The sequence below is a fragment of the Ovis canadensis genome, chromosome 8 (genome assembly GCF_042477335.2).
Source record: "Ovis canadensis isolate MfBH-ARS-UI-01 breed Bighorn chromosome 8, ARS-UI_OviCan_v2, whole genome shotgun sequence".
NCBI lineage: Eukaryota > Metazoa > Chordata > Mammalia > Artiodactyla > Bovidae > Ovis > Ovis canadensis.
This window is the reverse complement of record NC_091252.1, coordinates 21,673,681-21,700,648: the sequence shown is the minus strand read 5'-3', so window position 1 is coordinate 21,700,648 and position 26,968 is coordinate 21,673,681. Positions and strand designations below refer to the sequence as shown.

Here is a 26,968-nt window from a genome sequence, read left to right as displayed (position 1 = left end):
CTTTGGTTCCTCTTCACTTTCTACCATAAGGGTGGTGTCATCTGCATATCTGAGGTTATTGATATTTCTCCCGGCAATCTTGATTCCAGCTTGTGTTTCTTCCAGTCCAGCGTTTCTCATGATGTACTCTGCATAGAAGTTAAATAAGCAGGGTGACAATATACAGCCTTGACATACTCCTTTTCCTATTTGGAACCAGTTTGTTGTTCCATGTCCAGTTCTAACTGTTGCTTCCTGACGTGCATACAGATTTCTCAAGAGGCAGGTCAGGTGGTCTGGTATTCCCATCTCTTTCCGAATTTTCCACAGTTTATTGTGATCCACACAGTCAAAGGCTTTGGCATAGTCAATAAAGCAGAAATAGATGTTTTTCTGGAACTCTCTTGCTTTTTCCATGATCCAGAGGATGTTGGCAATTTGATCTCTGGCTCCTCTGCCTTTTCTAAAACCAGCTTGTACATCAGGGAGTTCACGGTTCACGTATTGCTGAAGCCTGCCTTGGAGAATTTTGAGCATTACTTTACTAGCGTGTGAGATGAGTGCAGTTGTGCGGTAGTTTGAGCATTCTTTGGCATTGCCTTTCTTTGGGATTGGAATGAAAACTGACCTTTTCCAGTCCTGTGGCCAGTACTGAGTTTTCCAAATTTGCTGGCATATTGAGTGCAGCACTTTCACAGCATCATCTTTCAGGATTTGAAACAGCTTAACTGGAATTCCATCACCTCCACTTCCTTTGTTCTTAGTGATGCTTTCTAAGGCCTACTTGACTTCACATTCCAAGATGTCTGGCTCTAGATTAGTGATCACATCATCATGATTATCTGGGTCGTGAAGATCTTTTTTGTACAGTTCTTCCGTGTATTCTTGCCACCTCTTCTTAATATCTTCTCCTTCTGTTAGGTCCAGACCATTTCTGTCCTTTATCGGGCCCATCTTTGCATGAAATGTTCCCTTGGTATCTCTAATTTTCTTGAAGACATCTCTAGTCTTTCCCATTCTGTTGTTTTCCTCTATTTCTTTGCATTGATTGCTGAAGAAGGCTTTCTTATCTCTTCTTGCTATTCTTTGGAACTCTGCATTCAGATGTTTATGTCTTTTGTTTTCTCCTTTGCTTTTCGCTTCTCTTCTTTTCACAGCTACTTGTAAGGCCTCCCCAGACAGCCATTTTGCTTTTTTGCATTTCTTTTCCATGGGGATGGTCTTGATCCCTGTCTCCTGTACAATGTCACGAACCTCAGTCCATAGTTCATCAGGCACTCTATCTATCAGATCTAGGCCCTTAAATCTATTTCTCACTTCCACTGTATAATCATAAGGGATTTGATTTAGGTCATACCTAAATGGTCTAGCGGTTTTCCCTACTTTCTTCAATTTGAGTCTGAATTTGGTAATAAGGAGTTCATGGTCTGAACCACAGTCAGCTCCCAGTCTTGTTTTTGTTGACTGTATAGAGCTTCTCCATCTTTGGCTGCAAAGAATATAATCAACCTGATTTCGGTGTTGAACATCTGGTGATGTCCATGTGTAAAGTCATATATATGCACCCAACATAGGAACACCACTATATGTAAGACAAATGCTAACAACTATGAAAGGGGAAATTAACAATAACACAATAACAGTGGGAGACTTTAATACCCCACTCACACCTATGAACAGATCAACTAAACAGAAAATTAAAAAGGAAACACAAACTTTAAATGATACAATAGACCAGTTAGACCTAATTTATATTTATAGGACATTTCACCCCAAAACAATGAATTTCACCTTTTTCTCAAGCGCACACGGAACCTTCTCCAGGATAGAGCACATCCTGGGCCATAAATCTAGCCTTGGTAAATTCAAAAAAATTGAAATCATTCCAAGCATCTTTTCTGACCACAGTGCCATAAGATTAGATCTCAATTTCAGGAGAAAAACTATTAAAAATCCAGCATATGGAGGCTGAATAACATGCTGCTGAATAACCAACAAATCACAGAAGAAATTAAAAAATAAATCAAAATATGCATAAAAAAGAATGAAAATGAAAACACAACAACCCAAAACCTGTGGGACACTGTAAAAGCAGTGCTAAGGGGAAGGTTCATAGCAATACAGGCATACCTCAAGAAACAAGAAAAAAGTCAAATAAATAACCTAACTCTACACCTAAAGCAACTAGAAAAGGAAGAAATAAAGAACCCCAAGGTTGGTAGAAGGGAAGAAATCTTAAATTAGGGCAGAAATAAATGCAAAAGAAACAAAAAAGACTATAGCAAAAATCAACAAAGCCAAAAGCTGGTTCTTTGAAAGGATAAATAAAATTGACAAACCATTAGCAGACTCATCAGGAAACAACGGGAGAAAAATCAAATCAATAAAATTAGAAATGAAAGTGGAGAGATCACAACAGACAACAGAGAAATACAAAGGGTCATAAGAGACTACTATCAGCAATTATATGCCAATAAATTGGACAACTTGGAAGAAATGGAAAAATTCTTAGAAAAGTACAACTTTCCAAAACCGAACCTGGAAGAAATAGAAAATCTTAATAGACCCATCACAAGCATGGAAATTGAAACTGTAATCAGAAATCTTCCAGCAAATAAAAGCCCAGGTCCAGACAGCTTCACAGCTGAATTCTACTAAAAATTCAGAGAAGAGCTAACACCTATCCTACTCAAACTCTTCCAGAAATTTTCAGAGGAAGGTAAACTTCCAAATACATTCTATCTAATACCAAAACCTGACAAAGATGCTACAAAAAAAGAAAACTACAGGCCAATATCACTGATGAAAATAGATGCAAAAATCCTTAACAAATTTCTAGCAATCAGAATCTAACAACACATTAAAAAGATCATACATTATGACTAAGTGGGCTCTATCCCAGGGATGCAAGGATTCTTCAAAATCCGCAAATCAATCAACGTAATACACCACTTTTAACAAATTGAAAAATAAAAGCCATATGATTATCTCAATAGATGCAGAGAAAACCTTTGATAAAATTCAACATCCATTTATGATAAAAAAAAGTCTTCAGAAAGCAGGAAACCTCAACATAATAAAATCTATATATGACAAACCCACAGCAAACATTATCCTCAATGGTGACAAATTAAAAGCATTTTCCCTAAAGTCAGGAAGAAGACAAGGGTGCCCACTTTCATCACTACTATTCAACATAGTTCTGGAAGTTTTGGCCACAGCAATCAGAGCAGAAAAAGAAATAAAAGGAATCCAAATTGGAAAAGAAGAAGTAAAACTCTCACTGTTTGCAGATGACATGATCCTCTACATAGAAAACCCTAAAGACTCCACCAGAATATTACTAGAGCTAATCAATGAATATAGTAAAGTTGCAGGATATAAAATCAACACACAGAAACCCCTTGCATTCTTATATGCTAATAATGAGAAAATAGAAAGAGAAATTAAGGAAACAATTCCATTCACCATTGCAATCCAAAGAATAAAATACTTAGGAATATATCTACCTAAAGAAACCAAAGACCTATATATAGAAAACTATGAAACACTGGTGAAAGAAATCAAAGAGGACACTAATAGATGGAGAAATATACCGTGTTCATGGATTGAAAGAATCAATATAGTGAAAATGAGTATTCTACCCCCAAAGCCATCTATAGATTCAGTGCAATCCCTATGAAGCTACCAACAGTATTTTTCACAGAGCTAGAACAAATAATTTCACAATTTGCATGGAAATACAAATATTCGCTATTTGCCTCGAATAGAGAAAGCAATCTTGAGAAAGAAGAATGGAACTGGAGGAATCAATTTGCTGGACTTCAGGCTCTACTACAAAGCCACAATCATCAAGACAGTATGGTACTGGCACAAAGACAGAAATATAGATCAATGGAACAAAATAGAAAGCCCAGAGATAAATCCATGCACCTATGGACACCTTATCTTTGACAAAAGAGGCCAGAATATACAGTAGAGAAAAGACGATCTCTTTAACAAGTGGTGCTGGGAAAACTGGTCAACCACTTGTAAAAGAATGAAACTAGAACACTTTCTAACACCATACACAAAAATAAACTCAAAATGGATTAAAGATCTAAACTTAAGACCAGAAACTATGAAACTTCTAGAGGAGAACATAGGCAAAACACTCTCTGACATAAACCACAGCAGGATCCTCTATGACACACCTCCCAGAATATTGGAAATAAAAGCAAAAAGAAACAAATGGGACCTAATTAAAATTAAAAGCTTCTGCACAACAATGGAAACTATAAGCAAGGTCATAAGACAGCCTTCAGAATGGGAGAAAATAATAGCAAATGAAGCAACTGACAAAGAATTAATCTCAAAAATATATAAGCAACTCCTGAAGCTCAATTCCAGAAAAATAAATGACCCAATCAAAAAATGGGTCAAAGAATTAAACAGACATTTCTCCAAGGAAGACATCAGATGGCTAACAAACCCATGAAAAGATGCTCACCATCACTCATTATCAGAGAAATGCAAATCAAAACCACAATGAAGTACCATTTCACACCAGTCAGAATGGCTGCTATCCAAAAGTCTACAAGCAATAAATGCTGGAGAGGGTGCGGAAAAAAGGGAACCCTCTTACACTGTTGGTGGGAATGCAAAGTAGTACAGTCACTATGGAGAATAGTGTGCAAATTCCTTAAAAAACTGGAAATAGAACTGTCATATGACACAGCAATCGCACTGCTGGGCATATACATTAAGGAAACTAGAATTGAAACAGACACATGTACCCCAGTAGCCAGGACATGGAAGCAACCTAGATGTCCATCAGCAGATGAATGGATAAGAAAGCTGTGATACATATACACAATGGAGTATTACTCAGCCATTAAAAAGAATACATTTGAATCAGTTCTAATGAGGTGGATGAAACTGGAGCCTATTATACAGAGTGAAGTAAGCCAGAAAGAAAAACACCAATACAGTATACTAACACAAATTTATGGAATTTAGAAAAATAGTAATTAATGATAACCCTGTATGTGAGATAGCAAAAGAGACACAGATGTATAGAACAGTCTTTTGGACTCTGAAGGAGAGGGAGAGGGTGGGATGATTTGGGAGAATGGCATTGAAACATGTATAATATCATATGTGAAACGAATCGTCAGTCCAGGTTCCATGCATGATACAGGATGCTCAGGGCTGGTGCACTGGGACGACCCAGAGGGATAGTATGAGGAGGGAATTGGGAGAGGGGTTCAGGATGGGGAACATGTGTACACCCGTGGTGGATTCATGTTGATGTATGGCAAAACCAATACGATATTGTAAAGTAATTAGCCTCCAATTAAAATAAATAAATTTATATGAAAAAAATAAAAATAATAAAAAAGAGTGATCTGACAAGCATAAACTAAGAAAAGATACACTCAAGATATATAACTGATACATGACTCCTGGATGGATTGCAAGTAAAAATGGAAAAACTATTTCCAGGGAGTCTGGAAAATATAAGCAATTAATATTTGAGGAAACCAACACTTTTTTTCTTGTATGCTATGTGGGTTCCATGAAAACAGGAGCCATGTTTATTTTTTACCACAATAGTTTCCAGAATCTAGTACAGTGGTTATTAGCATACGAGTAGGAGGATAATAAACATTTATTCATTAACTGATTGGTTACAACTTGGTATTTTCACAAGTCGTGATCATAGAAGAGTTGAATTTATCCTAATGGTCTTGAAGAGCTTTGGGAATTTAAAAACATCTTGACTTTGAAAAATTTCAAATATGCAGAAAAGCTGAAGGGATAAGATAACAGTATAACCTCCCCCTAAACTCACCAACTTTTAAATTTTACCATAAGTACTTTATTTGCTTTGCTGAATGTAAGTTAAGACCATATGACACTCCATCCCTGGATATGTAAGCATTTATCTCCTAGGAACAAGGGTATTTCCACATCCTTAGGTGTGCCTTTGCCAACCTGAGATGAAAAGCTCAGTAATATCTAATATGATAGATCTGTATGCAATAATTGCCCCAATCGACCCAATATGTCTTTTAAAACTTTTTTCCTCAACCAAGATCTAAGTTTATTTAGTTATGTCTCTCCTCTTTTAATTTAGTCAGAAATAATCCTTTCTGCCTTTTTTTTTTCCTTCATGACCCTGAACGTTTTCAAATATCCAAGTCAGTGTATAATGTTCTAATCTTGAATTTTTTCTGGTTGTTTTCTTAGATTTAGATTACTCTTTCTAACTGGGTAGGGCATCTCTTAGTACATCAATAGGGCTGCACAACGTCAAGTTGCCCCACTGCTGGTGACCACTAAGATGATCACTTAAGATGGTGACCGCCAGACCTTTTCATTTAAAAGTACATTTTTTTTCCCTTTTGTAAATGAATAATCTGTGGGATGACACTGTAAAGCTTTCCAAACACCTTTTCAAACACCTTTTCATTGAACACATATGTTTAAGTCCCTACTAAGTGTTCTAAATAGTCCTTTGATGCTTGAGAAATCATGCAATCCTTAATTCCTTTAAGAATCCTTGCTTGCTAAGATTCTTTTGCTTATTCTTGCCATCTGACATTTATTTTCTTGATTTCCCTTTGGTTCCCATTCGGAAGTAAAGGTATGATGGATGGGAGTAGGGGCTATGTTTGGCACTTGAACTTGAAGTTAGTATCACTGGGGCATAGATGAATAAACAGTGGAATTAAAGTTAGAAGACTTGGGTTCAAATCTTGGATTTGGTGCTTAATGGCTTTATGATCTCTGAACTCATTCCTTCTCTATAAAGTGGAAGAAATAATGGCAAACTGAGCTACAGTAATGAGTAGGTGCACAGTGAAGGTTTGGGCCATCCTTTGTCCGACTCTTTGCGACCACATGGACTACACAGTCCATGGAATTCTCTAGGCCAGAATACTGGTGTGGGTTGCCTTTCCCTTCTCCAGCAGATCTTTCCAACCCAGGGATCGAACCCAGGTCTCCCACGTTGAGGGCAGATTCCTTCCAACTGAACTGTGAGGGAAGCCCGTTCTTTTTAGCACTGAGATCTATTTGGACACGGAATGAGTGAAAACTTTTTTATTATCTGTAGTTATGGTGAACACAGGAAAGGTCATCAGCAGTTCACAACAAGACACCTACTTCATACAAACCACGCCACTCCCCATAAAAAACTACAACTTTAAAGCTTTCTTAAGTTTCAATGCTTAGAGGAGAAAGTGTAAGACGATTACGTTTTGGCCACGCATGAAGCCCAGGATTGGGAAATTGTATAGAGGGCACAAAGTGATGGCAAATATAATTACACTGTACAAAAGTGGGCTGAGGTCCAGGGAATGGCCAAGATAAGCTCTCAGGATGATTTTTGAAGGGTAAAATTTGGCTGTGCTGTAACAGTACTGGGAACCAATTCATACAACTACGGAAATACCTAAGTCTTCAGTTAGTTTATACCTCTTAGTCTCAAGGCCTAAGTCTTCAATTAGTTTCAGTCAGGTCAGTTGCCTGCTTCAGCCAGTCTAGCCTCCTGGAACGACTCCAGGGCGCACCATTCACGTCCAACAGAAATGCCGTCCCTACCCCACCCTCCACCCCCCACCCCACCTCCCTGTTATGCTAGCCTTGAAGATAATGTCAGTGGACTGCAAGATTTCCAGAATGCTTTTGGCTCTAGCAGCTTGAAATTCTTCTTCTTAAACTCTATGTGACAGAGTTCTGTTCTCTTCCTAATGTTTTCCTTCTTTCCCAAATAAATCAGTGATGAGGGATTCAGTAAGGATATCTTTGGCTGTTTCTTAAGCACCCTGGGGATATCAGTCTATCAACTGTTAAGATAAAGGGACCTTAATAATTAAAAATTCTAATTTTCATTTTCTTTTGAAGAACTTAAACCATTTTATGATTGTGGAGGCTGGCGTCTGGCCTCACGGCATCCCTGGTCATATGTCATTATATAAATATCCACAAGGTGGTGCTACACACACACAAAATACTCAGAATGTTTCAGTTCAGTCAGTTCAGTCACTCAGTCATGCCTGACTGCGATCGCAGGGACTGAAGCGTGCCAGACTTCCTTGTTCACCACCAAATCTCAGAACTTGCTCAAGCTCATGTCCATTGAGTTGGTGATGCCATCCAACCATCTCATCCTCTGTCATCCCCTTCTCCTCCCACTTTCAATCTCTCCCAGCATCAGGGTCTTTTCAAATCAGTCAGTTCTTCCCATCAGGTGGCCAAAGTATTGGAGTTTCAGCTTCAGCATCAGTCCTTTCAATGAATATTCAGGACTGATTTCCCTCAGGATTAACTGGTTTGATCTTCTTGCAGTCCAAGGGACTCTCAAGAGTCTTCTCCAACACCACAGTTCAAAAGCATCAATTCTTCAGCACTCAGTTTTCTTTATAGTCCAACTCTCACATCCATACGTGACTACAGGAAAAAACCATAGCTTTGACTACATGGACCTTTGTCAGCAAAGTAATGTCTTTGCTTTTTAATATGCTGCTTAGGTTGCTCATAGCTTTTCTTCCAAGGAGCAAGCATCTTTTAATTTCAAGGCTGCAACCACCATCTGCAGTGATTTTGGAGTCCCCCCAAAATAAATCTTCTGACTGTTTCCATTGTTTCCCCATCTATTTGCCATGAAGGGATGTGACCAGATGTCATGATCTTCGTTTTCTGCATGTTGAGTTTTAAGCCAACATTTTCACTCTCCTCTTTCACTTTCATCAAGAGGCTCTTTAGTTCTTCACTTTCCACCGTAAGGGTGGTGTCATCTGCATATCTGAGTTATTGATCTTTCTCCCGGCAATCTTAATTCCAGCTTGTGCTTCATCCAGCCCAGCATTTCATATGATGTACTCTGCATATAAATTAAATAAACAGGGTGACCATATATAACCTTGACATTCTCCTTTCCTGATTTGGAAGCGGTCTGTTGTTCCATGTCCAGTTCTAAGTTTTGCTTCTTGACCTGAAAACAGATTTCTCAGGAGGCAGGTCAGGTGGTCTGGTATTCCCATCTCTTTCAGAATTTTCCACAGTTCGTTATGATCCACACAGTCAAGGCTTTGGTGTAGATGTTTTTCTGGAACTCTCTTGCTTTAGGCTTATCCAGTTTAGTGCTTTCATTTACATATGAATAAACCTAAGGGTCACCTAACTCATTAGCTGGAGAGCTAAAACTAAAGCTAATCCATTGTTAAATCCACAGTCAGCTAAACAAGTTATTTTAGTTTAAATGTAAGTTTTAGAAACATATTTAAAACAGAGAATCTATTTCTATTTTCCTTTGACAAGATAACTTTAAACTTTGTTAAGAACTAAAAGCCAGCCTTTAGTGTTTTCTGCAGTTAACGGCAGTTAAATAATTTTAATTTTAAATTATCACAACAGAGAAAGAAAACATGCTTGTACATTCCTTCTTCAAATTCCTGATCCCAGACGACTGCCATTGTGAATAAACACGTGCTACTGGGGAGTCAGTTCCTGAAAATCACGGGTACCGTGGCCATAGTCCTAAAGGTTCAGGACCGTCTGGATGTCTGTCCAGTGTACATTTGTAGATTAAGCTGGTGCCATTCAAATGAGACCAGAAGTTACCAGGCCTGCTGGAGAGCCTCTGCTTGATCTGGTTGTTAAGACAGCATGTTCCCACTGTTTGCACAAATGTGGTTTCCAAGTACTGTGCAAGGCTGGTCCTTTGAGGTATACAAAGTAATTTCTCTTTATTTTTTCTCATTCTTTTTATCTCCTACTTTTTTATTAAAATATAGTTGACATAGAGCATTATATTAGCTATAGGTATACAACAGAATGATTTAATATATGTATATATTGTGAAATGATAACCACAGTAAGTCTAGTTAACATCCATCACTGACATACAGTCACAGTTTTTTTCTTGTGATGAGAACCTTTAAGATATATTTTTCTGTTATGTTTTTAATGTATATAATATTAGCACAGTGCTGCATATATATGGAAAAACATATTAGGAGTATATACTCTTTTTTTTTTTAACTAGAGAGAGATCAGAAAGTTTTGGAGAGAATTATGTACTTCTCTGTGTGTGTATTACATATCAATAAGAAGTTTACTTTTGAAATATTTGAAGTTCCTTGCTCTAGATATCATAAGGTGATGGAGGGTTAGAAGTAGGAACTGTTTATTTTCAAGTCCAAGAGATTCTTTTGGTGAAATATTAGAGAAAGTGGTTTATGGACCGTTCCTAAATTTGATGGGGAGGAAGAATGACAGTTGCCAGAGATGGTTTATATTATGTGCTTTATCAAACAGTTGTTTCCTCTTCTGTGGAGTAATGTTTCCTCCTTCCTGCCTTATCACCTAGAGTGAAGTGTTTTTCAGAATGGGATATCCTCCCTTGGGAGTAAAGTTATTAAGAGTGCCTTGTCATTGGTGGAAAGAAAACAAACTAGCTTCCTTCACCTCCCATTCAACTGGCTCCCCAAAATTCCTAACCCCCAATTATTTTTTCATAACCATATTGAAACTATGTAGAAAAAGGGAGACATTACCACACTGGCTTATTAGTCAAAGATAAGTCTCTACATTTGCCAAATTATTGAAAGCACTGAAATGGGTCAGAAAAGATAAAATTATGTGCATGCCTTTTTAAGGGAGGTTGAGAGTGGAGGGTAGAAAATCAGTTATCTAGATTCCGCAGTTGTAAAATAAAGCTCCACAGCTCCCCAAAAGGACAGGTAATGAATAATATGAGGAAATAGAAGAAAGAGGTTCTTTGAGGGAAGAATCAAATCGGAACTTTTGGGGAGAAATTGTTAGTGGATGTTGTGTGTGTGTTAGTTGCTCAGGCATGAGATCCCATGGACTGTAGCCTGCCAGGCTCCTCTGCCCATGGAATTTACCAGGCAAGAATAAGAATATTGGAGTGAGTAGCCATTCCCTTTTCCAGGGGATCTTCCCAACCCAGATTGAACCCTTGTGTCTTATATCTCCTGCATTGGCAGGCAGGTTCTTTACCACTCAGTTCAGTTCAGTTGCTCAGTTGTGCCTGACTCTTTGCGACCCCATGAATCGCAGCATGCCAGGCCTCCCTGTCCATCACCAACTCTGGAGTCTACACAAACCCATGTCCATCAAGTTGGTGATACCATCCAGCTATCTTGTCCTCTGTCATCCCCTTCTCCTCCTGCCCCCAATCCTTCCCAGCATTAGGGTCTTTTCCAATGAGTCAACTCTTCGCATGAGGTGGCCAAAGTATTGGAGTTTCAGCTTCAACATCAGTCCTTCTAATGAACACCAGGACTGATCTCCTTTAGGATGGACAGGTTGGATCTCCTTGCAGTCCAAGGGACTCTCAAGAGTCTTCTTCAACACCACAGTTCAAAAGCATCAATTCTTTGGTGCTCAGCTTTCTTCACAGTCCAACTCTCACATCCATACATGACCACTGGAAAAACCATAGCCTTGACTAGACAGACCTTTGTTGGCAAAGTTGTTATCTAGGTTGGTCATAACTTTCTTTCCAAGGAGTAAGCGTCTTTTAATTTCATGGCTGCAATCACCATCTGCAGTGAATTTGGAGCACAAAAAAATAAAGTCTCTCACTGTTTCCACTGTTTCCCCATCTATTTGCCATGAAGTGATGGGACCTGATGCCATGATCTTCATTTTCTGAATGTTGAACTTTAAGCCAACTTTTTCACTCTCCTCCTTCACTTTCATCAAGAGGCTTTTAGTTCCTCTTCACTTTCTGCCAGAAAGGTGGTGTCATCTGCATATCTGAGGTTATTGATATTCCTCCTGGCAATTTTGATTCCAGCTTGTGTTTCTTCCAGTCCGGCGTTTCTCATGATGTACTCTGCATAGAAGTTAAATAAGCAGGGTGACAATATACAGCCTTGACGTACTCCTTTTCCTCTTTGGAACCAGTCTGTTGTTCCATGTCCAGTTCTAACTGTTGCTTCCTGACGTGCATACAGATTTCTCAAGAGGCAGGTCAGGTGGTCTGGTATTCCCATCTCTCGCAGAATTTTCCACAGTTTCTTGTGATCCACACAGTCAAAGGCTTTGGCATGACTAGCACCCCCTTAAATAAACTTAAAGAAGTGAAAGACTTGTATATTGAAAGCTACAAAATGTGGCTGAAATAAATTAAAGGGGAGACAAAAAGTGGGAAAACACCTGTATTCATGGATTGGAAGACTTACTATTGTTATGATGTCAATACTACTCAAAGTGATCTACAGAATCCCAATGGTGTTTAGTGTAAAAGCAGAAAAATCCATTCTAAAATTTATTTGGCATCTCAAGGGACCTTGAATATCCAAAACAATCTTGAAAAAGAAGGACAAAGTTAGAGATCTTATGGTTCCTGATTTCAAGCCTTATTTTATCAAGTGATAATAATCAAAATAGTATGACATAATATAAAAGACATACATACCAATGGAACAAAATAAGGAAGCCCAAAATAAACCCTTACATTTATGGCCAAATCACCTTCAACATCACTGAGTCAATGGACATGAGTTTGAGCAAGCTCCAGGAGCTGGGGATGGACAGGGAAGCTTGGCATGCTGCAGTCCACAGGGTCACAAAGAGTTGGATGCGACTGAGCAACTGAACTGAACTGATCTTCAACAAGGTTATTCAGTGGGAAAAGGAATCTTTCCAAACCTTGGTACATGGAAAATTAGATACCCACATGCCAAAGAATGAAGGTGGATCCTTACACAATTAACTCAAAATGGAGCAAAGGTCTAAAAGTAAGAGCTTAAAATAAAACTCTCAGAAGAAAATATTTGGTAAAACTTCATGACATTGTATTTGACAATGATTTATTGGCTACGTGAGCTGTCTTTTTTAACAACATTTCAATACAAATATGTTGCTTTCTTTCCTCATACCAATCAATTTTTCAACTGGGTGTTCCATAATGTAATTCTATTTTGACACTAACTACCCAGAGTTCGGAGAAGGCAATGGCACCAGCTTCAGACTCCACTAGTTTAAGAGTTCAGTCCCACAAAACCATCCTTATGTCAGATACCAGTCACAAGATCAGGTCCTTAGGTTATTCATCTTCTGTTTGACTTGGCTACAGAGTTGAGGGTGTTTCCACAGTCTCCTCCTTTCAGGCCCAACAATTTGTTAGGATGGCTTGCAGAATTTAGGAAGGCACTTTACTTACCATTATAGGTTTGTTATAAAGAATAAAACTCAGGAAGCAAAAAAGGAAAGATAAAGCGGGTAGGGGGAGTAAAGCTTCCATGTCCTTTCTGTGCACATGCCCTTCCCAGCACTTCTATATATTTACCAAGCTGAGGACTCATCATTTAGGACTTTTTGAGGGGATTTCAGTGCATAAACTCACTGATGAAATTACTGGCCATTAGCAGTTAATTCAATCTGATTCCTGGAGGTTGAGGATTGAACAGATAATTCTGTTTCGAATCAAAGCTTGGTCTTTCCGGTAATCATCCCCATCCTAAAGCTATGGAGATCTCCAAGAAACATTGCATTAAAATGAAAGAGAATCTTATCACCCTATCACTTAAGAAGTTCCAAGGCTTTTAATATCTCTATTTCAGAAATCAAGGACAAAGCCCAAGTATTTTTCTATGACATCACACCATGACATCAAACATAGCAAAAATAAAAAAGATTCAAATCAAACTCCTAGAGATAAAAACTACCATGTATGAGATGACAAACATACAACCAATTAGATAAATAATTGGTGATATTAACAACCAATTAGATAGTGCTGAAAGAAGATTAGTAAACTTGCAGACATAGCAACAAAGGTACCTATAAGAAACAAAGACAAAATAATTTAAAAAATAAACAAGACATCAGTGAGCTGTCGGTTAACTCTAATCGCCATAAAATATATGTAATTGTAGTCCCAGAAGAAGGGGCAAGATAAAACTATTTTAAGCGATAGTGGCTGAACATTTTCCAAATTTGATGGAAAATATAACCCATACATCAAACACGATGAATGAGCTCAATATATAATAACCATAAAGAAAACTACACCAAGGTATATCATAATTAAATTATTCAAACAAATGATTAATAAATATTAATATTAAAATATTAATTAATTAAGATGAATATTAAAATCTTACTATCTGAGAAGCTTAAAAATATATTATGTAAAGAAACATAAATATAAGCTGATTTCTCCTCATACACACACACACACACACACACACAATGTAAGTAAGAAGGCAGTGCAACACCTTTAAGTGAATAAATAAATAATCATCTAGAATTACACACCTAGTAAAAAAAATATTTTTAAAAGAAATAAAGAATCCTTCAGACATACCCAAGCTGAAAGAACTGATCACCTGCAGGTCCACAGTGCTGAACATGTTAAAGGATGCCTAGGCAGAAGAAACAACAAATCCGATGGAAACGTGGGCCTGCAGAAAGGAGAGAACACAACAAATGGCAGTTGTGTGGATAAACATATGTGGTTTTTTTCTTCTTTAAAAGGTAAAACTCTGAAAAGATAACTGGCTATTTGAGCAAAAATGGTAACAATGTACTGTGAGGTTCATAACTTATATATAAGGTAATATACCAGTGAATAGGGTCCCAAAGAGTCGGACACGACTGACGTGACTTAGCATGCATGCATGCTTATACTATACATGACATGGTATAAAAATCACTTGAAAGTTGACTGGGATAAGTTAATTGTGTATGCTATAAACCTTAAAGCAACCACCAAAAGTTTGAATCCAAGTGTCACTGATAATAAGCTATATGCTTGTTGAGCCTAGGTCTCAATATTAGCCAAAATGTAAAATCTTCTAAATTTGAAATATAGATTCAATGCAGCCCACATTTACATCCAAGGAAACTTTGTAAACATGGATGAAATGATCACAAGATTTATATGGAAAGGCAAAAGAATGCAAATAGTCAAAGTAAACCTCCCCACCCCCTGCCAAAAAAAAAAGAATGAAGTTGGAGGATTAGTGGATTTCAAGACATCATTAAGTTAGAGTGATCAAGACGGTATAGTGCAAATTAGAGGATAGGTCAGTGGAATAGAACAGAGAGCTCAGAAATAGACCCACACAAACACTGTCAACTTATTTTTGACAAAGGTGCAAAGGCAGTTGAATTGGTGTATTTTTAAGAAATGTTACTTAAAATAAATAGATATCCATATGCAAAAATATAAATCCTGGAATATGCCTCACAGTTTGTACAAAAATTAGCTCAAAATGGGTTACTGACATACATGTAAACTACAAAACTAAGACTTTCAGAAGAAAATACAGGAAATAATCTCCATGACCTTGATTTTAGTGATGTTTGAGATGCAACACCAAAAGCACAATCTAAAAACAAAACAAAGCATATATATATATATAGATACATAGGTAGATAGAGAATTAAACTTCTTGCTCAGCAAGAGACACTGTTAAGAGAATAAAAAGATAAGTCACTGACAAAAATTATCTGCAAATCATATAGCTACTGTAGGTCTTATATGTAGAATACATAAGGAATTCATAAAACTTAAAATTTAGAAAATAATACACCCAATTAAAATGCATAAAAGGTCTGATACCTTATCAAGTAAGATATGGTTGACAAATATAATTTGTCATTAGGAAAATGTTAGTTAAAACCACAATGAAATACCAAAGCACACCTATTTTAATGGCTAATATTGAGGGGAAAAAAACTGATGGCGATAAAGACTGGCTGGCCAGAATGGGTAGCAATAGAAACTCTCATTTAGTGCTAATGGACATGCAAAATAGTAGAGCTTTGTTGGAAAATAGTTTGTCTGTTTCTTATAAAGTTAAACATAGACTTACATATGACCCAAGAGCTTTTTTTAATCTAGATATTTCCCCAAGTGATTTGAAAATTTACCTTACTTAAAAAAAAAACCAAACAAACAAAAAAACCTGTACACCAATATTGACTTTAATAGTTGCTTTTCCCAACCCAGGGATCAAACTCAGGTTGCCTGCATTACAGGCAGACTCTTTTCCATCTGAGCCATCAGGGAAGCCGTAAAATAAACTAAAAATGGAAAACAATCCTCCAGAAGTTGTTAAACAGGTGAATGGATAAACTAAAGTGTATAGTTTATCAAAATAGAACTCTACTCAACAATAAAAATGAACAAATTCTTGATTCAAGAAAGAGCATAAAGGAGTCAAGTGCATTTTGTTAAACAAACAAACAAAAAGGCAAGAGCTACATGGTGTGTGATTCTCTTCGTAAGACATTATGGAAAAGACAAAAATATGGGATGAAAACCACATGTCATTGCCAGTAACTGGGTCTGGAGAAAAGGTTACGAAGGGGTAGTAGGAAGGGGTGATATTTCTGTGAAAGAATTGTTACATATGATACTATGGTGCTGGGGACATATGCGTGCACGCTCAGTCATGTCTGACTCTTTGCAGCCTTATGGATTGTAGCCCGCCAGCCTCCTCTGTCCTTGGGATTTCCCAGGCAAGAATACCAAATTGGTTGCCATTTCCTCCTCCAGGGGATCTTCCCAGCCCAGGGATTGAACCCATGTCTCTTACGTCTTCTGCATTGGCAGGCAGGTTCTTTACCGCTAGCCCCATCTGGGAAGCCCCTCCCCTAGGCTACATGTGCTGCGGTTTTCAGTCGAGGGTTCACAATGTGAAAATCATTCAAGTTCTTTTGAGGAGACTGTAGCCATGTCGTTGGAGTCTAACAACAGGAGAATGTTCAAAGAAAATGAAAGCACTCAGTGGAGTGCCTCACCAGTTGTTAGTCATCAAGAAAGTTTTGATGATTTACTAGAAGACTTTGATCATATAAGATTAATGATATTATAAAAGACCCTTAAACTCAAGGATAAGCAACTGATATACAACAGATCTCTATTTGGGGAGGTCATACTAAAATTTTGGAAAGTTCTACCACCTCAGAAGTGTATGATATATAATTATTTAAGATACGACAAAAATGAAAAGAAAGCTTATAACTTTCTTTTTTTTTTTTTTTAGTTTTTTATTTTTTAAATTTTAAAATCTTTAATTCTTACATGCATTCCCAAACATGAACCCCCCTCCCACCTCCCTCCCCATAACATCTTTCTGGGTCATCCCCATGCACCAGCCCCAAGCATGCTGCATCCTGCGTCAAACATAGACTGGCGATTCAATTCACATGATAGTATACATGTTAGAATGTCATTCTCCCAAATCATCCCACCCTCTCCCTCTCCCTCTGAGTCCAAAAGTCCGTTATACACATCTGTGTCTCTTTCCCTGTCTTGCATACAGGGTCATCATTGCCATCTTCCTAAATTCCATATATATGTGTTAGTATACTGTATTGGTGTTTTTCTTTCTGGCTTACTTCACTCTGTATAATCGGCTCCAGTTTCATCCATCTCATCAGAACTGATTCAAATGAATTCTTTTTAACTGCTGAGTAATACTCCATTGTGTATATGTACCACAGCTTTCTTATCCATTCATCTGCTGATGGACATCTAGGTTGTTTCCATGTCCTGGCTATTATAAACAGTGCTGCGATGAACATTGGGGTACATGTGTCTCTTTCAATTCTGGTTTCCTCGGTGTGTATGCCCAGAAGTGGGATTGCTGGGTCATAAGGTAGTTCTATTTGCAATTTTTTAAGGAATCTCCACACTGTTCTCCATAGTGGCTGTACTAGTTTGCATTCCCACCAACAGTGTAGGAGGGTTCCCTTTTCTCCACACCCTCTCCAGCATTTATTGCTTGCAGATTTTTGGATTGCAGCCATTCTGACTGGTGTGAAGTGGTACCTCATTGTGGTTTTGATTTGCATTTCTCTAATAATGAGTGATGTTGAGCATCTTTTCATGTGTTTGTTAGCCATCCGTATGTCTTCTTTGGAGAAATGTCTATTTAGTTCTTTGGCCCATTTTTTGATTGGGTCGTTTATTTTTCTGGAGTTGAGCTGCAGAAGTTGCTTGTATATTTTTGAGATTAGTTGTTTGTCAGTTGCTTCATTTGCTATTATTTTCTCCCATTCAGAAGGCTGTCTTTTCACCTTGCTTATATTTTCCTTTGTTGTGCAGAAGCTTTTAATTTTAATTAGATCCCATTTGTTTATTTTTGCTTTTATTTCCAGCATTCTGGGAGGTGGATCATAGAGGATCCTGCTGTGATTTATGTCTGAGAGTGTTTTGCCTATGTTCTCCTCTAGGAGTTTTATAGTTTCTGATCTTACATTTAGATCTTTAATCCATTTTGAGTTTATTTTTGTGTGCGGTGTTAGAAAGTGATCTAGTTTCATTCTTTTACAAGTGGTTGACCAGTTTTCCCAGCACCACTTGTTAAAGAGATTGTCTTTACTCCATTGTATATTCTTGCCTCCTTTGTCAAAGATAAGGTGTCCATATGTGTGTGGATTTATCTCTGGGCTTTCTATTTTGTTCCATTGATCTATATTTCTGTCTTTGTGCCAGTACCATACTGTCTTGATGAGTGTGGCTTTGTAGTAGAGCCTGAAGTCAGGCAAGTTGATTCCTCCAGTTCCATTCTTCTTTCTCAAGATTGCTTTGGCAATTCGAGGTTTTTTGTATTTCCATACAAATCTTGAAATTATTTGTTCTAGTTCTGTGAAAAATGTGCCTGGTAGCTTGATAGGGATTGCATTGAATTTGTAAATTGCTTTGGGTAGTATACTCATTTTCACTATATTGATTCTTCCAATCCATGAACATGGTATATTTCTCCATCTATTAGTGTCCTCTTTGATTTCTTTCATCAGTGTTTTATAGTTTTCTATATATAGGTCTTTAGTTTCTTTAGGTAGATATATTCCTAAGTATTTTATTCTTTTCGTTGCAATGGTGAATGGAATTGTTTCCTTAATTTCTTTTTCTACTTTCTCATTATTCGTGTATAGGAATGCAAGGGATTTCTGTGTGTTGATTTTATATCCTGCAACTTTACTATATTCATTGATTAGCTCTAGTAATTTTCTGGTGGAGTCTTTAGGGTTTTCCATGTAGAGGATCATGTCATCTGCAAACAGTGAGAGTTTTACTTCTTTTCCAATTTGGATTCCTTTTATTTCTTTTTCTGCTCTGATTGCTGTGGCCAAAACTTCCAGAACTATGTTGAATAGTAGCGGTGAAAGTGGACACCCTTGTCTTGTTCCTGACTTTAGGGGAAATGCTTTCAATTTTTCACCATTGAGGATAATGTTTGCTGTGGGTTTGTCATATATAGCTTTTATTATGTTGAGGTATGTTCCTTCTATTCCTGCTTTCTGGAGAGTTTTTATCATAAATGGATGTTGAATTTTGTCAAAGGCCTTCTCTGCATCTATTGAGATAATCAAATGGCTTTTATTTTTTAATTTGTTAATGTGGTGAATTACATTGATTGATTTGCGGATATTGAAGAATCCTTGCATCCCTGGGATAAAGCCCACTTGGTCATGGTGTATGATCTTTTTAATGTGTTGTTGGATTCTGATTGCTAGAATTTTGTTGAGGATTTTTGCATCTATGTTCATCAGAGATATTGGCCTGTAGTTTTCTTTTTTTGTGACATCTTTGTCAGGTTTTGGTATTAGGGTGATGGTGGCCTCATAGAATGAGTTTGGAAGTTTACCTTCCTCTGCAATTTTCTGGAAGAGTTTGAGTAGGATAGGTGTTAGCTCTTCTCGAAATTTTTGGTAGAATTCAGCTGTGAAGCCATCTGGACCTGGGCTTTTGTTTGCTGGAAGATTTCTGATTACAGTATCAATTTCCGTGCTTGTGATGGGTCTGTTAAGATTTTCGATTTCTTCCTGGTTCAGTTTTGGAAAATTGTACTTTTCTAAGAATTTGTCCATTTCTTCCACGTTGTCCATTTTATTGGCATACAACTGCTGATAGTAGTCTCTTATGATCCTTTGTATTTCTGTGTTGTCTGTTGTGATCTCTCCATTTTCATTTCTAATTTTATTGATTTGATTTTTCTCTCTTTGCTTCTTGATGAGTCTGGCTAATGGTTTGTCAATTTTATTTATCCTTTCAAAGAACCAGCTTTTGGCTTTGTTGATTTTTGCTATGGTCTCTTTTGTTTCTTTTGCATTTATTTCTGCCCTAATTTTTAAGATTTCTTTCCTTCTACTAACTCTGGGGTTCTCCAACTCTTCCTTTTCTAGTTGCTTTAGTTGTAGAGTTAGGTTATTTATTTGACTTTTTTCTTGTTTCTTGAGGTATGCCTGTATTGCTATGAACTTTCCTCTTAGCACTGCTTTTATAGTGTCCCACAGGTTTTGGGTTGTTGTGTTTTCATTTTCACTAGTTTCTATGCATATTTTGATTTCTTTTTTGATTTCTTCTGTGATTTGTTGGTTATTCAGAAGTGTGTTGTTCAACCTCCATATGTTGGAATTTTTAATAGTTTTTCTCCTGTAATTGAGATCTAATCTTAATGCATTATGGTCAGAAAAGATGCTTGGAATGATTTCGATTTTTTTGAATTTATCAAGTTTAGATTTATGGCCCAGGATGTGATCTATCCTGGAGAAGGTTCCATGAGCACTTGAAAAAAAGGTGAAATTCATTGTTTTGGGGTGAAATGTCCTATAGATATCAATTAGGTCTAACTGATCTAATGTATCGTTTAAAGTTTGCGTTTCTTTGTTAATTTTCTGTTTAGTTGATCTGTCCATAGGTGTGAGTGGGGTATTAAAGTCTCCCACTATTATTGTGTTATTGTTGATTTCCCCTTTCATACTTGTTAGCATTTGTCTTACATATTGTGGTGCTCCTATATTGGGTGCATATATATTTATAATTGTTATATCTTCTTCTTGGATTGTTCCTTTGATCATTATGTAGTGGCCTTCTTTGTCTCTTTTCACAGCCTTTGTTTTAAAGTCTATTTTATCGGATATGAGTATTGCCACTCCTGCTTTCTTTTGGTCTCTGTTTGCGTGGTATATCTTTTTCCAGCCCTTCACTTTCAGTCTGTATGTGTCCCTTGTTTTGAGGTGGGTCTCTTGTAAGCAGCATATAGAGGGGTCTTGTTTTTGTATCCATTCGGCCAGTCTTTGTCTTTTGGTTGGGGCGTTCAACCCATTTACGTTTAAGGTAATTATTGATAAGTATGATCCTGTTGCCATTTACTTTATTGTTTTGGGTTCGGGTTTATACACCCTTTTCGTGTTTCCTGTCTAGAGGATATCCTTTAGAATTTGTTGGAGAGCTGGTTTGGTGGTGCTGAATTCTCTCAGCTTTTGCTTGTCTGTAAAGCTTTTGATTTCTCCTTCATATTTGAATGAGATCCTTGCTGGGTACAGTAATCTGGGCTGTAGGTTATTGTCTTTCATCACTTTAAGTATGTCTTGCCATTCCCTCCTGGCCTGAAGAGTTTCTATTGACAGATCAGCTGTTATCCTTATGGGAATCCCCTTGTGTGTTATTTGTTGTTTTTCCCTTGCTGCTTTTAATATTTGTTCTTTGTGTTTGATCTTTGTTAATTTGATTAATATAGCTTATAACTTTCTTATGACAAAAAGAAAGCTAATTTGAAGGATTATGTTAACAGAAGATGAAACTGTGCATAAAATAATTTTGAAAAAGGAAATCAGAATGTCTCCTAATGTCATGTCGTATGGAAGTGAAAGTGTTAGTCGCTCAGTCATGTCTGACTCTACAACGCCATGGACTGTAGCCCAACAGCCTCCTCTGTCCATGGGATTTTCCAGGCAAGGATACTGGATTGAGTTGCTATTTCCTCCTCCAGGGGATCTTTCCGATCCAGAGGTTGAACCTGGATCTCCTGCATTGCAGGCAAATTTTTTACCATCTGAGCCACCAGGGAAGACCATGTAGTATGGAAGGAAGGCTGAAAGACTTCCAGAGATATAGAGGGAAATCTCATGCAGAGAAAAATGATCTTACATCCATACTCAGCTAAGCACTCAAGCAGTTGAAAATAAGCAGTTCCTGTCTAGTTCTTTTTTTTAAATTGGAGTATAATTGATTTACAATATTGTGTTAATTACTTCTGTTCAACAATGTGATTCAATTATATATATATATATATGTACATTCTTTTTATATGTTCTTTTCCATTGCGGTTCATCATAGGATACTGAACACAGCTCTCTGTACTATACAGTAGGGCCTTGCTGTTTATCTGTTCTATGTATAAAAGCTTACATCTGCTAACTCCAACCTGCAGCTCCATCTGCCCCCCGAACCCCTCCCCTTTGGCAACCGCCAGTCTGTTCTCTGCGTCTGTGACTCTGTTCCTATTTCGTAGCTGGGCTCATTCGTGTGATATTTTGATTCCACATATAAGTGATATCATACGACATTTGTTTTTTTCTGACTTATTTAATTTGGTCTGATAATCTCTACTTGCATCCATGTTGCTGCAAATGGCATTATTTCATTCTTTTTTATGACTGAGTAGTATTCCATTGTATATACATATCAAATCTTCTTTATCCGTTCATCTGCTGATGGACATTTAGGTTGATTCCAAGTCTTGAATATTGTGAATAGTGCTGCTATGAATATATGAGTTCAAGTATTGTTTTGAATTATTGCTTTGTCTGGATATATGCCCAAAACAGGATTGCTGGGTTACATGGTGATTTTATTTTTAGTGTCCTGAGGAACCTCCATACTGTTTTCCACAGGGGATGAGCCTAATTCTTAATCCCATTAAATAAAAATGATCTGTTGTACAATAAATGTTCATTTAATTTTCTATAAATGCCACTATGGGTGATTAAGAGAAGGCTATTACAGTATTGTGTTGAATGATGAGTTTTTATGTTTGAAAAAATAATTCACTGAGAGAAAAGTCATTGATGGCATTTTTACTTCTAGTAAAGACATATATATGTGTGTGTGTGTGTGTGTGTGTGTGTGTGTAGGTCTGCATTTATTTACGTCATGTTTAGATGATTTTACTTAAAGAAGCGGTGTGATTTGCTTCAACAATGACATACTAAAATACATTTTAAATTTCTTGGGATTTCTTTTTAATGCTTCCTGAATTTAGAGAGTAACTATGTATATAAACTATTTCTGTACTTCATTTTCTTAAGAGTTATTTACTTATTTGTTTTTGGTTGTGGTGGGTCTTTCTTACTGCACGTGGGCTTTTTCTAGCTGCGGCAGGTGGGGGCTACCCTTCATTGCTGTGTGCAGGCTTCTCATTGCAGTGAGTTCTCTTGTTGTGGAGCACAGGTTCTAGGTTCTCAGGCTTGAGTAGTTGCAGATCATGGGCTCAGTAGTTGTGGTTCCCGGGCTCTAAACCAGGGGCTCAGTTGCTGTGGCGCATGGGTTTAGTTGCTCTCTGGCATGTGGAATCTTTCTGGACCAGGAATCAAACTGCTGTCCCCTGCATTGCAAGGCTGATTCTTGGACCAGGCTTCCACTGGATCACCAGGGAAGCCCCCTGTACTTTAAATATGTGCTTAATTTTCCAAAAAAAGTATAATGACCTTGTTTCAAAGGGAAAAATGTGTAGACTTTTGTTCAGAATTGTATATTTTTATCATAATGGAAAGTGATGTCACTAAAGGCAATGTTTCCCATGATATTTCAGTTGTTAGGGAACTACTCACTTATCAGGCTTCATTAGCTGTTTTCACAGTAATGTGATTTGACTTCCAAGCACAAACTATTTGTACAAGACTTCCAATAACTAGCTATTTCAATATAACTCCTTTAATAATTATGTTTAATATTTTCAAGTCCAGAAATGCCAGGCAGAGCCCTTTTCGTGGTACATCTCTGATCTTTCTTCTGTCCTTGTTACCGAAAGTGTTTGGGGTCTGGCTACTCATTGCTTGAAAGCCAGTAAACAGGCCAGGTTGCTGCAAAGGAAAGTTGGCTTTATTTCAGATGTCGGCCACCGAGCACGGCGGGTGGCGGACATCTGTCCAAAGGCCGACGCCCTCCGCACTCTGCCAAGTAGGGGGTGAGAGCTTTTATAGACAGAGTGGGAGGGGGTTACATGTGGAAACAGCACAGTCATCTCTAACAGTCATCTTCAAATAGGTCATCAGCGGTGTGACCAGTGTCTTCTTGGTTGTTTGGGGTTCAGTTAATCTTCACTTCCAGGGTCCCTTTGTTCCCATTTCTTTACAGCCAATTGTCAGAATTGTGGCTGCTCCTGTCCTGGGTACAGGCTGGTCATCATGTAGTTAACTTCTCCACCTGGTGTTTTGGTATCTGTAAGACAGCTCACAGGATATGGCTCAGGATATTATCTATTAGCCCTTGAGCAAGAACCAAAGGTCCTGACTATGCTCAATGACTACATTACTGTTACTTAGTCTCCTTCTACTGTTTTCCTCTGTTTCTGTATTCCTCACTTCTCTAATTAAACTCATCCTTTGACTAAAATTTTCCACAGGCCAAAGGCAGGCAGAGGACATGGTGGCCGGGGGGCAAGGACCATAGGCTCCTTCTGCATTTCATCCTCGCATCTCTCTCTAGCCCAGCCAGGAAAGGTTCTCTGACTTTCAAGGCTCATGTGGTTAGACTTGACCCACCAGAATAATTCGGTATAGTCCACCCATCTGAAGGTCTGTACCCTTCATTCCATCTGCAACCTTAATTTCTGTATCATATGAGGTAATATTCACAGGTTTTATGGATTAGGGTGTGGACATCTTTGGGTGGGGAGGGGCATTATTCAGGAATCTTAGACCATGAAACACAACCTCAAGGTCAGTTGCTCAGGAGGCTACAAATATAAAAATGTCACTTATGACCTAAGGTGGTCTTTCCTGATAGCTCAGTTGGTAAAGAATCCGCCCGCAATGTGGGAAACCTAGGTTCGATCCCTGGGTTGGGAAGATCCCTTGGAGAAGGGAAAGGTTACCCACTCCTGTATTCCAACCTCGAGAATTCCATGGTCTTATAGTCCATGAGATTGCAAAAAGTTGGACACAACTGAGTGACTTTCACTTTCACTTTGACATTCTATAACATAACCATTAGTCTTTCAGGTCAAACTTATACAAAATAGTAGAAGAAGGAATAGGAGAGAAACCAGTTAAAATACACAAATATATAAACAAAGAAGCATGGAAAAACTAGGCTCATTATTGCCATTATTGCAACTGGTCATGGGAAAGTTAAAACTTGTTTTATTTCCATACTTATTCAAAATTCTGGTCTTGGTTGTTTAACTATGGGAATAACTCAACCCTGTATACTTGGAGTGTTTGTACTGTAGTAGTCTTGCCCATATTGGTCTACAGAACTCTCCTATTAATTACTGTCACTAGTTATAAAAGTACTAACAAGTTACCAAGATAGTTGTCTGGAAAACAGACACATTTCTCCTCATTCCTTGCTTATAGCAGCAGTCCTAACTCTCCTGGATAATGACTATCAGTCACTTAGGAAATACAATTATATGCCTTTTTTTTATGATTAAGAAATATAAGGGTCCAAAATGACTGCATAGCAGTACTTCTTTTGGTTCAGCAGCATTTTTATAAGAACTAAGACATTTAAATCAGCAGAGTACAAAACTGAAGGCATGAGAAGAGAGAGTATATGTTTGGCCCACTAGAGGAGAAGTTAAGTGGTTAAGTTAAAAGTAAAATCACTTCCATTCTCTGTCACTTGGTTTACAGGCTGAGAATTCCAATCGGAGAAAAGTCACCACTGTTTCAATTTGATTCATATAATATAATATGCTGCCTTGGACATCACCTTAACTGTATGAGGTAAGATTTAAACAGGATATAAGCTCTTTCATGGTTTGTTACTTCTGATGAAGGCAGTGAATTCCTTGGATATTTACTGGTAAACAACAACAAAAAAAACCCTTGATCAGAAACAATGCAGTGTGAAACATAACAATAATTAGGGCATTCAGCAAATCTACATAGATGATATTGGTAGAAGATTTTAATTGGGGAAAACAAATGTACTTAACAGAATATGGCTCTATTTTCAGTGAATATAAACTTCTATGATGGAAGGAAGGTACTGCAATTCACTTGCTACCAGGAAGGCTGGTGATACTGTAAGGGAGCCCCCTGTTGGGGTCTTGGAAATGTTTGCTTTTTTTCTCGTTGGGCATTCAGGAGGAGTAATAATCAGATCAGCTTTGGTTAGAGGAAACTTAGGTTGTTGAAATCTTTACATGATATCCCCCAAGACATCTTCACCATCAATATCTATATCTCTCTTCTACATAGATATAACATCTCTCTCTATATAAAACATCATATATATATATAACACACACACACATACACACACATATTCAGTCATGAGAAAAAATGAATTCCTGCCATTTGGCTCAACATGGATGGGCCTTGAGGGCCTTATACTAAGTGAAATAAGCTAACTAGAGAAAGACAAATACTGCATGGTATCATTTATTTGTAGAATCTTTTTTTAAAACAAAAGTCAAACTAATAGAAACAGAATGTAGAAATTTGTTGTCGGAGCTGGCAAGGTGGGAGAAATAGGAAGAGGTCAGTAAAATAGCACAAACTTTCAGGTATAAAAAGAATAAGTTCCAAGCATCTAATATAAAATGTGCTGACTATTGTTGATAACACTGTATTATATAACTGAAATTTGCTAAGAGAGTAAAATGTAAATGCTCTTACCCCTCCAATAGAAAAGAAGAGATAAATACGTGAGGTGATAAAGTGTTAGTTAACTGGATGGTGGAAATCCGTTCACAATGTGTATGTATTTCAAAGCACCAGGATGAACACCCTAAGTATCTTATCATTTTACTTGTCAGTTATATGTCAATAGAGCTGAAAAAGTAAATACGTTAGATCTTGCATGGCACACCCATCATACTAATTAGCAGTTTCCCAGCTTCTCCTTTTTATAAGGAAATAATTCAAGAATTAAATGTGAATCTTCCTCTCACTTAAGTCAAAACTATCCTTCTTGGAAATTTTGGTCCTCTGCATACAAACATGCTTTGGGGACCTTTCCCTCCAAGATAACCTCTCCATGGTAGCTATTACA

At 37.5% G+C, this 26,968-nt stretch overlaps 1 protein-coding gene across 1 annotated transcript in view; it reads left to right on the top strand.

Moving 5' to 3' along the window:
• The window catches only part of C8H6orf58 (chromosome 8 C6orf58 homolog), a 120,653-nt gene that overhangs the window by 38,724 nt on the left and 54,961 nt on the right, over positions 1–26,968 (top strand). The window contains exon 7 of the mRNA XM_069598934.1: positions 23,705–23,930. Within this exon, the coding sequence (XP_069455035.1) occupies positions 23,705–23,930 (226 nt within the window). The remainder of the gene's footprint in view (positions 1–23,704; positions 23,931–26,968) is intronic.